The sequence below is a fragment of the Varroa jacobsoni genome, unplaced genomic scaffold (genome assembly GCF_002532875.2).
Source record: "Varroa jacobsoni isolate VJ856 unplaced genomic scaffold, vjacob_1.0 scaffold_285, whole genome shotgun sequence".
NCBI lineage: Eukaryota > Metazoa > Arthropoda > Arachnida > Mesostigmata > Varroidae > Varroa > Varroa jacobsoni.
This window is the reverse complement of record NW_019213187.1, coordinates 114171-128644: the sequence shown is the minus strand read 5'-3', so window position 1 is coordinate 128644 and position 14474 is coordinate 114171. Positions and strand designations below refer to the sequence as shown.

The 14474-nt window shown below is 37.2% G+C and overlaps 1 protein-coding gene across 1 annotated transcript; it reads left to right on the top strand.

The window, feature by feature from the left end:
* The first annotated feature begins 2630 nt into the window (after nt 1–2630).
* Ent3 (equilibrative nucleoside transporter 3) lies at nt 2631–14455 on the top strand. Its single transcript, XM_022830668.2, has 11 exons — nt 2631–4050; nt 4841–4924; nt 6273–6528; nt 7359–7433; nt 7873–8195; nt 8619–8822; nt 9350–9448; nt 9768–9840; nt 10525–10712; nt 10926–11166; nt 11499–14455. Exons 1-11 carry the CDS (start codon nt 3952–3954, stop codon nt 12047–12049), a joined length of 2193 nt encoding a protein of 730 aa, XP_022686403.1. The 5' UTR covers nt 2631–3951; the 3' UTR covers nt 12050–14455.
* Nucleotides 14456–14474: the final 19 nt, after the last annotated feature.

The window sequence follows — 14474 nt, the reverse complement described above, 5'->3', positions numbered from 1 at the left end:
TGCAATCGTTTATAGAAACATGACAAATTTGCACCCATACTGCGGATACAATCTAGATCGCTTTTCGTTTATGAACATCTTTATTTTTATCTTCAAAATAAATTAAGTAATATTTTCTTACGTTACCTAGCCCAAATAAACTTCCGTAACGTATCCAATACCCCCAATAAGTAAAATCTTGCAGCTTCAATATCGCTATGAGATCTAAATGATTTAATAAGCAATGTTTTTTCAAGATATTGCTGATCCATTTTGATTTTATCGTAGTCCGTAATGTCCGCAAGTGCATGTTGCTTATGAAAAAAAAAGTCTACTGTACATCATTGCACATTCTGCCATGTATCTAAGGTTGCTTTTTTAAGCCTCTATGAAAAAACGTTCTATTTGTTTAAAGCTTTTGTATATGCAAGAATATGGGCTTGCTACTGGTAATTCTCAGTGTAGTGTATGAGCTCATCGATTTGACTTGCGTAATATGAATTAAACATATGTTTTGCATCATCATAACATTTGTTAGGTACTTTAGCGGGTCAGATCGAAACACTTTGTAAAGTAATCAGTACAAATTGCGATGTTTGTCTGGGATATTTTTACGACTAGGTAAAATCAGCAAACAATAACAGAAAAAAAATCAGTGTTAACTTCGTACAAAAACTTAAAAGAACAGCGATAACGACAAAATAACTACTCGTCAAAAAACTTTTTATACCGTAGGATCCTACATATCGTACGGGCATACTTAGCCCGTTTAAAACCTTTCTATTTGAATTATTAAAACCTTTTTTATTGAACAGTAGCTATACAATAAGAGAATATTCGGCAAATAGCCTAATACTATGATGTTCAGAAGAGTTAGGCAACTCGCCGCAGATACTTCAAGTGTTTGACAGGTCACGTAAGTGAATGCAATGTTTTCAGGCAGATCAACTCTTCGCTGAGACATAAAATGATATGTCAAAAAAAATTTTATCAGATTGCGTAGCACTTGGATAATCACTAAAAGGGTTCTACCCAATCTACTGATCCACCAAAATTTTGCGCCTAATGATTCTTCACTATGTTGTTTACTTCGCCTGACAAAAATTCAAGTGTAAGTAAAACCTCAATGATGACGCATTCATTCTGAAGATCGGACTGCGAACTATATTTTATATTGAATAGTTTCAGAAGCAAAAGCTCATCATTATCAAGGTTGATTAGTGAGATCTCCCACCAGCTTTAATCTCACGACGTCAGTTAGTTAATTAAGAACATAGATTATCTTTTACTATACAAATCAGTGGCCAGTGTTGAAAACTTCTCTTGAAACTTGAAATGCGTGGCTTGCCCTAAATAAGATTAGTGCTCAGACAGGTTTTGCACCGAGAAAATTCTCCAGTGATAGCAGAAGAACCCCATGAGCTATGAGAAATTGCTCCTAGCTTCAGCATGAAAAGCACCTTTGTTTATAGAACTATTGCCTGAGACTGCAACTGTGTAATGCTGAACTTTTTTCACGGTTCGATTGAACGCGAGGAAATCTTAAATAAGCAGAAATATGCCTACCGAAACGACCGGACCACAATTTCCTGCATTATTTTGTTTTTCGTTAGCAGAAATCCGTTTATTCGCTACGTAGAAATAATGAGATTGATTTAGTTCTTGTTTATAAAAAAGGTTGGGTATTTATCGTTTCAAAATGGTATAAAATATTCCTTTTTAGCCTAAATTTTCCTGTATAATGTAATCGTCGCTAACTTTTTGGTACAGGTTTTTGACCAGTTTGTATCGTTTTATAATTGTATAAACGCATTGGAAGGTGACAACTGGAAAGTTCTACGTTCGAAAACCCTTACTGAATACTAGTATATGAGTAAGCAAGCCATTATGCATGTCCTGCTATTTTTTCTGAATTTTCTCTAAAATCCACTTCTAACCATGCCTATGAGTCAAGTGAACCAGGGTGACAAAATGAACTGTAAGCACGTACTTAATTTTTTTTTCGGTTTTATTAAATGCTCTTTTATAGATATTACAAAGCAATGGCAAAAACTAGAGAAAATCATATTGAAGGCAAGCCTTCAATATGAATTTTCTCTAGTTTGTGTCAGTGATTTGTTCCTTGTGTGTATAATGAAGTACACCTGCAACGTGGTGCTGTTCTCTTCCTGCGCTCCTTGTGCTAAATATTCTTTCTCATTTCTGTTAGTTCCGTCGCTGCTCTGATCGATTTCTAGGCTGTACCTTTGCCATCTGCTGATTTTCGTGGCAAACAATATTTTGTACATCTAGGCAGCCGCTAACAGTTATCAGAGGTTTCCATTAAAAGATTCAATAGAGTTAGAGCACACGTTTCTCAATAAATGTAAAATCAAAGACGGTACCCTCAGTTACTGTATTCAACCGTAACCAACTTCCATCAAGCAATCAAACCATTTTGTCCGTGTAATTCATGAAGATTTTACATGGTGACATCACTGGTTGCTTGAGGTTACTTGGCTCGAGCCAAGATATCAGCCGAAAACCCTCAAACAGGCACCTTTTGAAATTTTTGCTGACACCTTGCGTTACTTTCAACTAAAGTAAAACTAACTGCCTATGATACTATATAGTACTCACACATATTACGATGCTGTGTTAACATTGACCCTTTTCACAGGAATATTACGTGAGTGCATGTCTGACCAGTGTCTAAACGGCGGAATAGGCTTGAACGTATGTCGACTATTGCTGCTTCACAGGAGAGCACTCGGCTACCCTTCTCCTCGCGGGGAGTTCATTTGGCTTGCATTACCATTAGGCCGCCAAGCGTAAGCGAGGCTCACTGCGGAAGCCAATACCTTATACAATGCACCCCTTTCGAGGCAGAGCGCCAGAGCAGCACGATACGAAGGAGACACCATAGGAAAGCAAGCCGGCGGTCAGCAGCCAGCAAGTCAGAAGAAAGCCCATGAAATAAAAGGGCCGTTACAGCGAACATAGCGGTGGCCCCTACGAAAAAGATGTTATGGTTGTTTCCTCCGCAGGACACAGATCTGCGTTGATCATCCTGAACGCAGAAGAAGGATGCCAGGCCGTCCAGCACTGGCCATCTGTAACCGCTAGTACAGAAAATCGGTTTTTTGCGAGTCTGTATCAAACCAACGTAACACAGTAAAAGCTATGATGATAGATCCGTGTTCTTTTAGGACCATAGAGGTTTCGGATTTCGTAAAATTTCATAGTTCCACGTAATTGTCACTTTTACGCTGAATTCAAACCTCTGGATAAAAACAATTTTTTTTTAAGGATGGACGTGAAAGTGGCTAAAGAGAATAAGACCGTTTTTTCTGTATGTATAGCTCAACTTTGTGATAAGCAAAAAAAAATCAGCAGATTCAGCCTTCTAGTCGCCGAGAAAGCTTTCAGTGCTTCGCTAACTGCCGGTTCCACGGTGGAACGAACTGGAAGCTACTCAACCCTTGCCAAGGTTACCTGTACATCCAGCATTTTGAGAGGTTCGTGTCGCGGTTAACGAAATTCTATTCGCAATAAAAGAGAACTTTAAACAGATTGGATATACAAGCTTCCAATGACGGTAAGAGGTTATCATCATAGGATACTATTCAATGAAAGTGACCCGGATATGTGCACAACAGTTGAAAACATACCGGTGGTGTTAACCGAAAACGGATTGTCAACTCGGCGACCATTTGCAGATTATCTTGAACTAATTTCCTTCTTCTGTCAGGCAACGGTTGACTTGATTAGACATTAGATATTTTTCATACATACGATATAATTATAGATCGAGACAACAAGATTCCTTGGTCAGCAATGGACAAAGTTTTGGATCTCATATGAGTCTAAAGCTCAACCAAAACAAACCCATGCTTTACGCACTCTCAAGTAACTGATGTCGAAAAAAAATCCTTGCGTAGCAAGTACATATGATTAATCAAAAGAACAACTGTCAAGACAAATAGAATAAAGATGGACGAAAATCTCAGCCGGAGATATGTGCAACTAAATCAAAGTGGTCAACGCAACAGCTCGGAACGGGACCACGATGCACCACGGGACAGTTACCAGGTAAAAATACTATAATATTTTCAATTAAGCTCATTGAATGCAGTTACTGACGACTTCCTCGAAAACAAAGTGGTTATTACGATTGGTTATTTAAAGTTTCGGCTCACATTATAAAACCATGCAAGTTTTATTAATTACATTTTTTTAGGCACGTCGAGTAAACTCTCAGTAAAATACTATTAGTATTACTCTCAATTCACTATTATTACTTTATTTGCTAATGTGTTAAAAATATTTTTTGTAAATACGTTTTTTGAATGAATTTTGTAGTAAGATTTTCTTCGGTTACAAATAAGAGTTAAGCATTTTCCAAAGATTGAACTCGCGTTACAACGGATCTAGAATATTCGCTATTCTATTAAAACTGTTGTATTGTTCAACAACAGGTTTTTTGTATTAATCAAAATTAAGATCGGTTAGAGAATACTAGATTCTTTTCAAGTTTTTACGATTTCAGCTTAGCCATAAGCTCCAAATAGGAACAGTAAACGTTAACGGACGGGAGTACGTTAAGATTGAAAAAACCATAGATATATATATATCACACATACTAATCCCTTTCTATTGGTCATGACACAAACCGAAACAGTTTAATACATGAACATATGAACAGATAAGCAAATCAATCCGGAACCGCAACCAACAATAGCAATTTATATGATTATGCATTTTTCATTTTGCTACACTTAATGCGGTGAAAGTTCCGGTTAGCAGGCTTAGGAGTCTAACCTGCCTCCTTTTGTGCTGGCCTGGTTTACTACTGCGTCGGCGTTCTTTGCTAATATTCTAGCTCGTTTACCTCGGCCTCCTGCTGGCTGGCATCGGCTTTCTTCTTCCGTACAACTCGTTCATCATTGCGTGTGACTACTTTAAGGTTGTATTAGATATCTAAGGGGACGTGTCTAAATTTAGAATTCTTAGATTCGATTTCTAAAACTTACTTATTTTCTTTATCCAAAGAAAAAAAAAGATAGCTAAACGAAATGTTGCATGTGCTTAAAGTTTCATTCCTACCGGTCATGTTTGTTTAGTATAGGCACCATTCACGGTGATTACAACTTTAATTTGAGACTTGGATCATTCATTAGTCATTTTCAATATATAGTTCTTATGTAATCCACAGAAAACTTTTTAATAGTAACCCTGCGTCAAACGATATTTCGAGGTGTAAACTCGTTGAAATGTCGCTTAGATGCACAAGATTAAAAAAAATCCAGCGGGGTAAATTTTGGGGTAAAATCGACACTTTGAAGGGGCTACAAGGGGCCAAAACTACCAAGTAGTCTATAAAAAGTGCGAATAAATGCAAAGAGTCTCAAATAGACTAACCATTGAAGCTTATACAAACGAGCCAGCTGGTCATCAATCTTTTTTCCTCTTTAAAACGGCCATTCATTTTTGTATAAAAAATCCAGGTACATCAAAAATAGCTTTTCGAGCCCTTTTGATAAAATAATGAAATTAAATTATTAATCAATTATTATTTTGATACATTATTAAATTAAATTAAAAATAATAAAAAATAAACCCTTTTGAAGCCGTTTAAATTCAGCCCTTATTGAGGATGTTCTGGTTTACCCCAGAAGATTATGTCGGACATTTTATAGAATGAAGACTTACAAGAACGTAGTCTGCTGATATCGGGCCAAAAAAAGCATTTGTTTTGTTTTGCCCAGCACGAAGAGATTAGGTAATAGATTATTTTCGCTCAAGTTCCGAAAATGATTTACAGATTTTCGCATATACAATTTGCTTTTATGTTCTAGAAAGGACTGGCTTTCATCTTCTACCAGGAGCAGCGCACAAAGGCATACTTGTTACGCCAAACCGTCCAAGTTTTTTTCCAATTTGAACAAAGTAGTACTGTTGATAGTAGTGTTGTTTATGAGACAAAGCATGCTACATAATATTTGAATATAGTTACTGCACTGCTACAAAGTAATTCTTACATATGTGCCTATATAAGTAATGCATGCATATTTTATGTACCATTTGCTTGCTTTCAAGATGCGTTCTAGTAGAACGGGCAGGGTTTAGGTGGTGGTTTACGTCCTATGATTGTATCATGATTATCAGTTGTGTTCACCTACATTTTACCTCAATTTTGTTTCCTTTTAGCGTATGTGCCTACCTAAATAATGCTATGACGAGGATTAACATATTACGTCTACTTGTTTTTTTACATACGGTTTCGGCGGTTATGGTACTCTGGCTAAATTCAGGCAAAATATCCTTTATCGAACATCGTCTTCGACATGTCTCTCGTCTACATCCTCGTAGCATTTGGTACAGTGTGCGTGAATAATGCTTTAGTCGAAACCTTGGCTTTTTCTCGCCGAATCGCCTTCGGCTATCTGGTGTCCTTTTTGACACTATTTTTCGTCCTTGTTTTCGAAGTGATATGGGACGTCTTCTCGAAGGATATAAGCTATACTGTTAATCTTGTCGCTGTGGCCGTCGTTGCTTTTGGATGCACAGGTAAGTTTGTATTTGTAGGCGTCCTACTGTTGCTTTTCGTGACTTATATGAAAATGTAACAGCACTAACCTATTTTATCATTATTATTACATCCAGTCAAACATATACATGTATATACGAAAATGCGTCCATGCATATGTGCGAACTATAAGAACAGTTAGATAATAAACCAGAAGTAAGGCATATCAATGTGCATACGCAATGGCTCATGGAACAGACATCTAAAAAGCTTGCGATGTACTTGGAGAGAAAGTTCTCAGCAATTTGTTACTAATCATTCACTGTCACTATTAAAAAGTGCTTGAATTGAGTAGTCGAAGTTACAAAAAACAAATCTAACGTTGCTATATCTAGAAGTCTTCGATTATGCACTGATTCGTCAATTGTGACAATTAGCACATTATGTATAACATATAATACATGGTACTGCCTACTAAATCACAGGTTGTGTATTGAAATGACCAAATATGTTACCTTGAATATAGACAAAAAATTTAAATTTACCTGTTTAGTTTGGTATTTTTCAGAATCGCAATACTAATTCATTGTTGAATCTTATTAAGAGTAAGGAGATAACAGCCGTACCTACCTAAAATCTTTTCTTAGCTAATAGCTGCTAGATCTAAGAAATCTTTTTATTATCAAAGCATTATTATACGTCTTAGTTATTTCGAAGTGAATATTGATTATTCTGTTTTTGCACCTCGATAGCGAAAATAAATGAAGTATATGTCATACGCGTGCCCGCGTACTTATTGCTTAAGCCTCGTTGGTACCTTTATAAAAATCGGTCGGTGTGTAAACTTGCTGTCGCGTTTGTCGACTTTCAGTACAACAGTCGAGTTTCTACGGCTACACCAGCATGTTGCCAGCTCGATACACTCAGGCAGTAATGACAGGCGAAAGTGAGTGCCGATTAGATGCATTTTGTTACAGATCTCCTTTTTATGCTCGAATTATATCACTGACTACGTTAAACAAATCGACACATAAAAATTTTAATCGCTAGGCTGCCTATCGATGATAATTTCAATTTGACGATTTCTTGAAATTATAGATGAAAAGACTAGATGTCTTCTACGCACTTGAATCATTAAGTAGCGATGCACAACGAAGATGATTATTACTAACAGCAAAGAGCTCATAGTGCAGTTTAAATCGATTCGTTTTCATATGACCTTGTTCTGAAGATCTTACGGTCTTGAAGTTGGGTGATTATGTGCACTGGAACTTTTTCTTGCCAGCATAGCCAAAATTACTCAAACTGAAATTGTGCTAAGAAGCTTTTTTTGATTATCTATTATTGCTAAAATTGTTCAGTGTGATTATTGCTGCTGGTTCCAGGTGCGGCCGGCCTGTTAGTGTCGGGAAATCGTATCCTGACCAAGTTTCTCCTTCAGAACGAACGCCTCAATACGGCGTTATTCTTTCTCATTTCAACAGGACTAGTTCTTGCCTGCGTCTTCATCTATTCGCGTTTGCAGAATTGTGCCTTTGTTGCGTACTATCTGCAACAGTGTTCGCGTCATGGGCATGAACGGGGCTCCTTAACAGGACAGAACCACGGTTGTTTATCCGCTTTTTCCGGCAGCGATGCCGAAAGTGACCATCTCCAAGGGAGTGTTCGTAGCGAACTGCTCAGGCAGGATTCCGAGGATGTCAACCTGGTAAACCCTGAAATAACTATTACCAGCCAAATTACATGTGAATCTGAAAATAAGTCAGATAAGAATCCGAACTCCGACTTATTTGAAAAATGCAATCACAAACTTCAATCAGGTTTGATTATTTAGTACGTCAGCAATTAAAGGACAATGTTTGTGGGATTATGGTATAAGATTGGCCGGAACAAAGATTACTAACAGACAGCAACAAACAAAAGTTACGGAACAATATTTGTCTACTCTTCTAATCGTAATTAATTAGCGCAGAATAGAATTAACTTTTTATATGTTGTAAATTTAATATAAGTAACTTATAAGCATAGTTATGTATTCTAGACACCTTGACCGCTTAATCTCATATTCTATTCATATCAATTTTACTTACCGCTGTTTTTATCAAACAAGATTGCTTCTATCTTTACTTAGGTTGACACGCTGGACGAGGGAGTCATCGGAGTAGCGGGTAGCTCGTCCCGTGGAGGCAACGCTGGCGGGCATGGCGTCCTGTCGTTTCGTTCCCCGCCGGCTTCGCCAGCTGGTGCCTTGGAAACAATGACTGGTACCGACGCTGAATTGCAACAATGTTTCGGATATCCCGACTCGCTGATAGATCAGTCTGATCCACAACAGGTATGAACTAACAAAAATAAAAGCATGGTCTTGGCTTCAAATGTACATATGTCGAAAAAAAGGGAATGATATGATAGCCGTATGAAGTTACTTTGTAGTAAAAATGTTCCATTACTTAGTATTTACAACAGATAGAATTCGAATTCAACCAGATGCGACACAATGCTAACAACGGACGGATTACGTCCGTTTTCAGAATTAACTTTCTTAGATAAACTTCTTAAAACTTCCTTAGATTACCAGCTTGCACTGCTAATGTTTATTCATTCTGTAATCGTTGCTTGATTTTCACTGAAATTCAAGACAGTCCGTCACCAAGTGTTACGTGCGCAGCGAAGGCAGAATAGCTATCGATTACTAGAACCAGCACACGGACGTCATACGAAGCCATGCCAGTTATTGTAATGACCTTTAATCCTAATGAGATATATCCTATGAGGCAGGCAATAAACTAACCTCTCGTAAACATGTACAGCATGAGTATTAGGACTATGAATATAGCAAAAATTGCCATCTGTGTATTTCAGATCGAAGAGGAGTTGGCAAACTATGGTTTAGCGGCGAATCAGATTCGCTGGCTATCTAACAATGCTCTTTCACTAGAGGAAGGAAGGCATCGTTTTAAGGTACAAGCTATTTAAATAAAAGATTGATTATGTCAACAAGAATTGTCGATACAAACGACGATATTATCTTTAGTATAAGCTTATGCTATTTATTCAGGTCATATGAAATCGAACAAATATTTTAATACTGCGTGCTTAGAATAGTATGTATCGTTAGGCGGTATCGAATTTCGAAATATTTAGTACCTACCTCTTAAGAACTAATATGTGCTTATTTGAAGCGGAACTTACATATTGGTATTTTTTAAATTTTATTTATCTATTTTTTATTATATTAATTATATTTATATTTAATATCGTTATTTTTCGTCCTCCAAAGGTGCAGGATGTCGTGGTCAAAATTCGAGGAACGGCGTCCACGAAACCTCGGCAGTATTGGGCGGGTATAAAAAGTAAGTTATACAGTGATAGAGCGTGGTGTAAGCCCCATAGTAAGTTACATATATGGACAATATCAGGCTCATAGCCTTCTATTGCAGTATTTAACAATGAATAGATAGATAGATAAACTAAATGGTGAACAACTCTTCACGTCCTCTTATGCGCTTACTGTTCTTATTGTCCTTGAAAAAAAAACTGTAGGGTTTAATTTTTGATTTTGACTAGATTAAAACCAAGTTGATTCACGAGATTACGGAATTACACAAGAGGCAGCTTCCCTCGCATGTCTTGATGTAATCGATCTCAGCATAAGTAACATTACCTAACACGCGTTTTGTTAAAAAAAAAAAAAGTTCTTTCACGGAATTTCATTATGGATTCTCTTGAGACTTATGCATTTTAAAGGATAAAGCAAAGCTCAGGCTATTCCAGCTGACATGCACCAGCTTTCGCCGTACATAAGCCATGACCCATAGAATCCGTAGTTTCCGCGCCTTATAGGATTTTAGAGGCCTCGGATTTAATAGGCGTACAAAGAACTAGCTTAACCAGTCAGACCGTAACAGCGCAGCTGGTGTTAATACTTCAGCATTTTAATGTATTATAGGTATTCTCACCAACATCGTGGTTCTTATCATTAATTTATTGTATACGCGTCTACTACTGATATACACTATTCTGCGTGATGTTTGTAGGAGGCGCAGTGGCCCGAAGAGCTGTGGCTAAGTCGATCTGGCCTTATATGCTGAGCATTTCCCTCGCATATTGCGTCACACTTTGCTTATTTCCCGGTATAATAAGCGAGATAATTTCTTGCCGATTGCATTCATGGATGCCCGTGATTCTAATGCAGATCTTTAACGCCGCAGACTTTCTTGGAAAGGTAATTACGGCAGTTTAATCGCTGTACACTGACCATAATCTAGTCATTTGTTACGTCTTTCGAATCATTCACAATGATTGACTCCTGGCGGAGCAACAAGATGCAACAGATCTTTGCTTGGGTCCTACATGCTCACTAATCAAGTTCGCTCCTATGCAGTACCAATGTTCGTAATAGAACTAATGTTGTTTTTTGCCCTCAATGAAAATGCAGATGTTGGCATCGCTTGTCTATTCCCTAGAGAAAAGCGCTCTTGTGTATCTCTCATTGGCCAGAGTCGTGCTAGTGCCCCTGTTAGCTCTATGTGCCTTGCCCGGACCGCGGACTTCAGCTCTTGACGACGTCTGGGCGATGTTCTTATCGCTGGCACTGGGACTAAGCAACGGGGTTCTTGGTAGCGTGCCGATGATCGTTGCACCAAGCAAAGTACCTCACCACCACAAGGAGCTTACCGGTATAAGGCACCACAATTTAAACTTGAAAAATTCTGTTTAAAATGAAGTACTAGGTGATCAATTTTTACCGGAACACACTTTCGAAAAATCTAATAGAATCACTGTGAATGAGATTACGCCATTCTAATGCGTTTATTTTTTTACTGGAATGAGTTTATAAAATTGATATACAGGTAATATACATACGTTTCTCAAACTAATAATAAAATCTTCTCAATTCGAATGAACAGATATGGGTGGTAATGTCTTCTTTCATAAAGGTAATTACTGCTTATCCAGTAAAATTCTTCTCGTTTGACTATTTAAAGCAGTGATCGTATCAACTTCACAGGTAACATGATGACACTAAGTTACAGTGTGGGACTAACAACGGGCTCTCTCATTGCCTACCTTATCCAGCACTGGCTTGACTCACAGAATCAGGGCTTCTATCGAGGTTCATGTGATGATACCAAAGCGAACCATACCATGTTGACTCATGCAACTATGGCAACCGCCCTTTCTGCGACATTACTCCCAGTAGCTACAAATATTTTTCCTACATTTCTGCCGAAGTTCAGCTCCACGACAACAATTCCCTCTGCAGTAAATTCCCCTACAGCGAAGATCATTGCTACCACAGTGATGAATATATTGCAGAATTCGACTAGTAGCCCTACAACAGCGACGGCAACAGCGACATCAGCAGTCATAACAACAACGCAACGTGAATTTATAAAGTCCACCGGTACACGAATTACAACTCAGTTTATAGGAGCTACGGTTGCGACTAATTACCTCAATAAATCGATAGCCAGGGTCGCCGATATTGCCGCTAACATGACGGACGCCAACATGACTACAACAACTGCACCTGAGACACTTTACAATACACTACTTTAAAAAGGATAAATGATTCAACAATAATGTTTGGGTACCGCTTGTTATATTAACACACAGGTCTGGATCGATCTATCTACCTTGTATCTTGTGTTTTGATAGCTGCATTATTATTAACATTATGGTTATTATTCAAAAAATATTTCTGTGACTATTATTACCAAGACTATTACTAGCGAAACACTGACTTAGCCAGCTATGGGCCTAGACTAGAAGGTAACAAATCAACGAGTTTTAAAAACTTTCAGCTAGGATGCAGCAATAGTAAAACTATGTACAGTAAGTTGGAAAACATATTTAAATGTAAATATTCAAAAAAAACTATACAGCCACAAGCTCGCACAACTAAGTCGCCGTTCAAAGATCATCTATCTGTTTGATAGGAAAAGGAAAATGTCATATCTATTTAACTGAATATGTATTCAATACAGATTATATCAAAAAAAAATAGTATTCTTTAATATCTTTTAATGTCCATTAACTATTTAGTTAGAGATTCTCAGATTTTTCAGTTGACTGTTCATCTAGTCTAAACCTGTTCAACTAAATATTTTGTAGGCCGGTAAGAAAATGTAGCATAGCAATATCCACTGGAACACTCAATATGCGAAGACATGAAAGAAAATATTCGGACAGCTTGAAAGTAATTTGACTTTAGAAAGCACTGCCTCTTACCCAACATCAAATTCAATAGGAAGCTCCTGATGTCAACTGAATGATCAAATGATACCTTCCGCGGTTTTTTTTGTAATTAAAGAACTAAGAACACATGGATGAAAACTATATATGTTAACTATATGCTGTTATGATATTTTTTCATATATGATTCCCTATACGGCCAATATGCGGCGCCTTGCTTTTTATATTTTATTATCGCTACTGTGCGTGATATTTACTTTATCAGTTGAAAAAGTTCGTTTAGAGATAATTAAAATTTGCCGGTTAGTGGAATGGAAATGAAATAATTACAATTAGGCTTTTCGTTACTATTAAAGAACGCTAGAAACGCTACAATAAAGCTGTAGATTAGTACTTAGTATCCCACGACCTGGACATAGCAGACTCATGTGATTTATCACGTGCGCCAGCTGTATTTTGTCTGTTTCGAGAATGAGCATGAACATCTTTAATATTTATTTATGTTATGTGATAACAGAATCCCAATATGAGCTATGATGCGCGTTCAAACAGATTTTAATACAGTTAAGTTCAATACAAGACTGCTATTGTAATTGAGTTGAAATCCTTTGTATTCTAATAAGTCGTTGTTTGTTGACGTTTGCGATGTTAGAAACATAGTACCTCAATGTAACGCGCATTAAGTGTATGCATTAAGTATTATGAGTAAGTGTGGTTGAAGTATATGTAGATAATAACAGAAACTATTGCAGGATAGGATCAGCCTAACCTAAAGAACATGTCATAAGGTATAACATCTCGGTATGTGCTGCCGCTGCTGGCATACAAGCAAGTAAACTTTGTAAATTAACCAGGGATAACCGACAAAGAAGAATGAGCGAAGCAGCGAGTAAACCCTAACCTCCAGAAAATCGAAGTTTGGTCCCAAATACATTTTTATGCGACTTACAATTAGAAACTCATTTAAACTGACTTGATGCGACAAATAAATTAGATATTTGTCGTATAGCAAAGTAAATATCTCAATAAGTTGACTTTTCTAATTTTTTTTATCAAGGTTAATACGGGGTTATGTCATAAGAGAGCAAAAGTCAATCATGCGCAAGAGATGACGCAATTGACAGCTTCAAAGCATACACAGAAATAGACGCAGCAAAATACTAATAGACGTAATAAACGCCAATAAATGCAGCTGTGCGCAGGCTAACTATCCATTATTATTATTATTTACAAAGATAGATGCTGAAACTTAATATGAAGACTTGAAGAGCATGTGATACTTAGTATAAGCACGTTTTTTCGGTAATAACAGTAATACGTAACTAACAACGATACAAAGGTGTACTAAATGTCACCAGTTGCACTATAAGTGGACACAATAAGCAAAAATGTGTAATCAGTTAATTAGATATAAAAATATACATACCATCAGGATGGTCCTTCATACCATCAGTCTCAGATCTAACTACTTATTCATTGACTAAGACAAATGGCGTAGCGACCAATCTTTTCAGCTGAGCAAAAGTAAACGGTACGCAATATCGCTGGTGTCATCGTTTTTGTGAAGTATGTTATGATGTAATCTCGTTGCTGCTAGAGCAATAATAATACTCATCATAACCATTATACCAATGCAGTGCTTGCATACAGACACATGACATTTTATCAATACGACTATGTGCTGTTATGCTAATTACATTGATAATACTAATAAAAGAGTTAACGTTGTTGATGCCTGTCAAGACTCTTGAAATAAAGGCAAACAAACAAATAAGCGCAGACAGTTGTT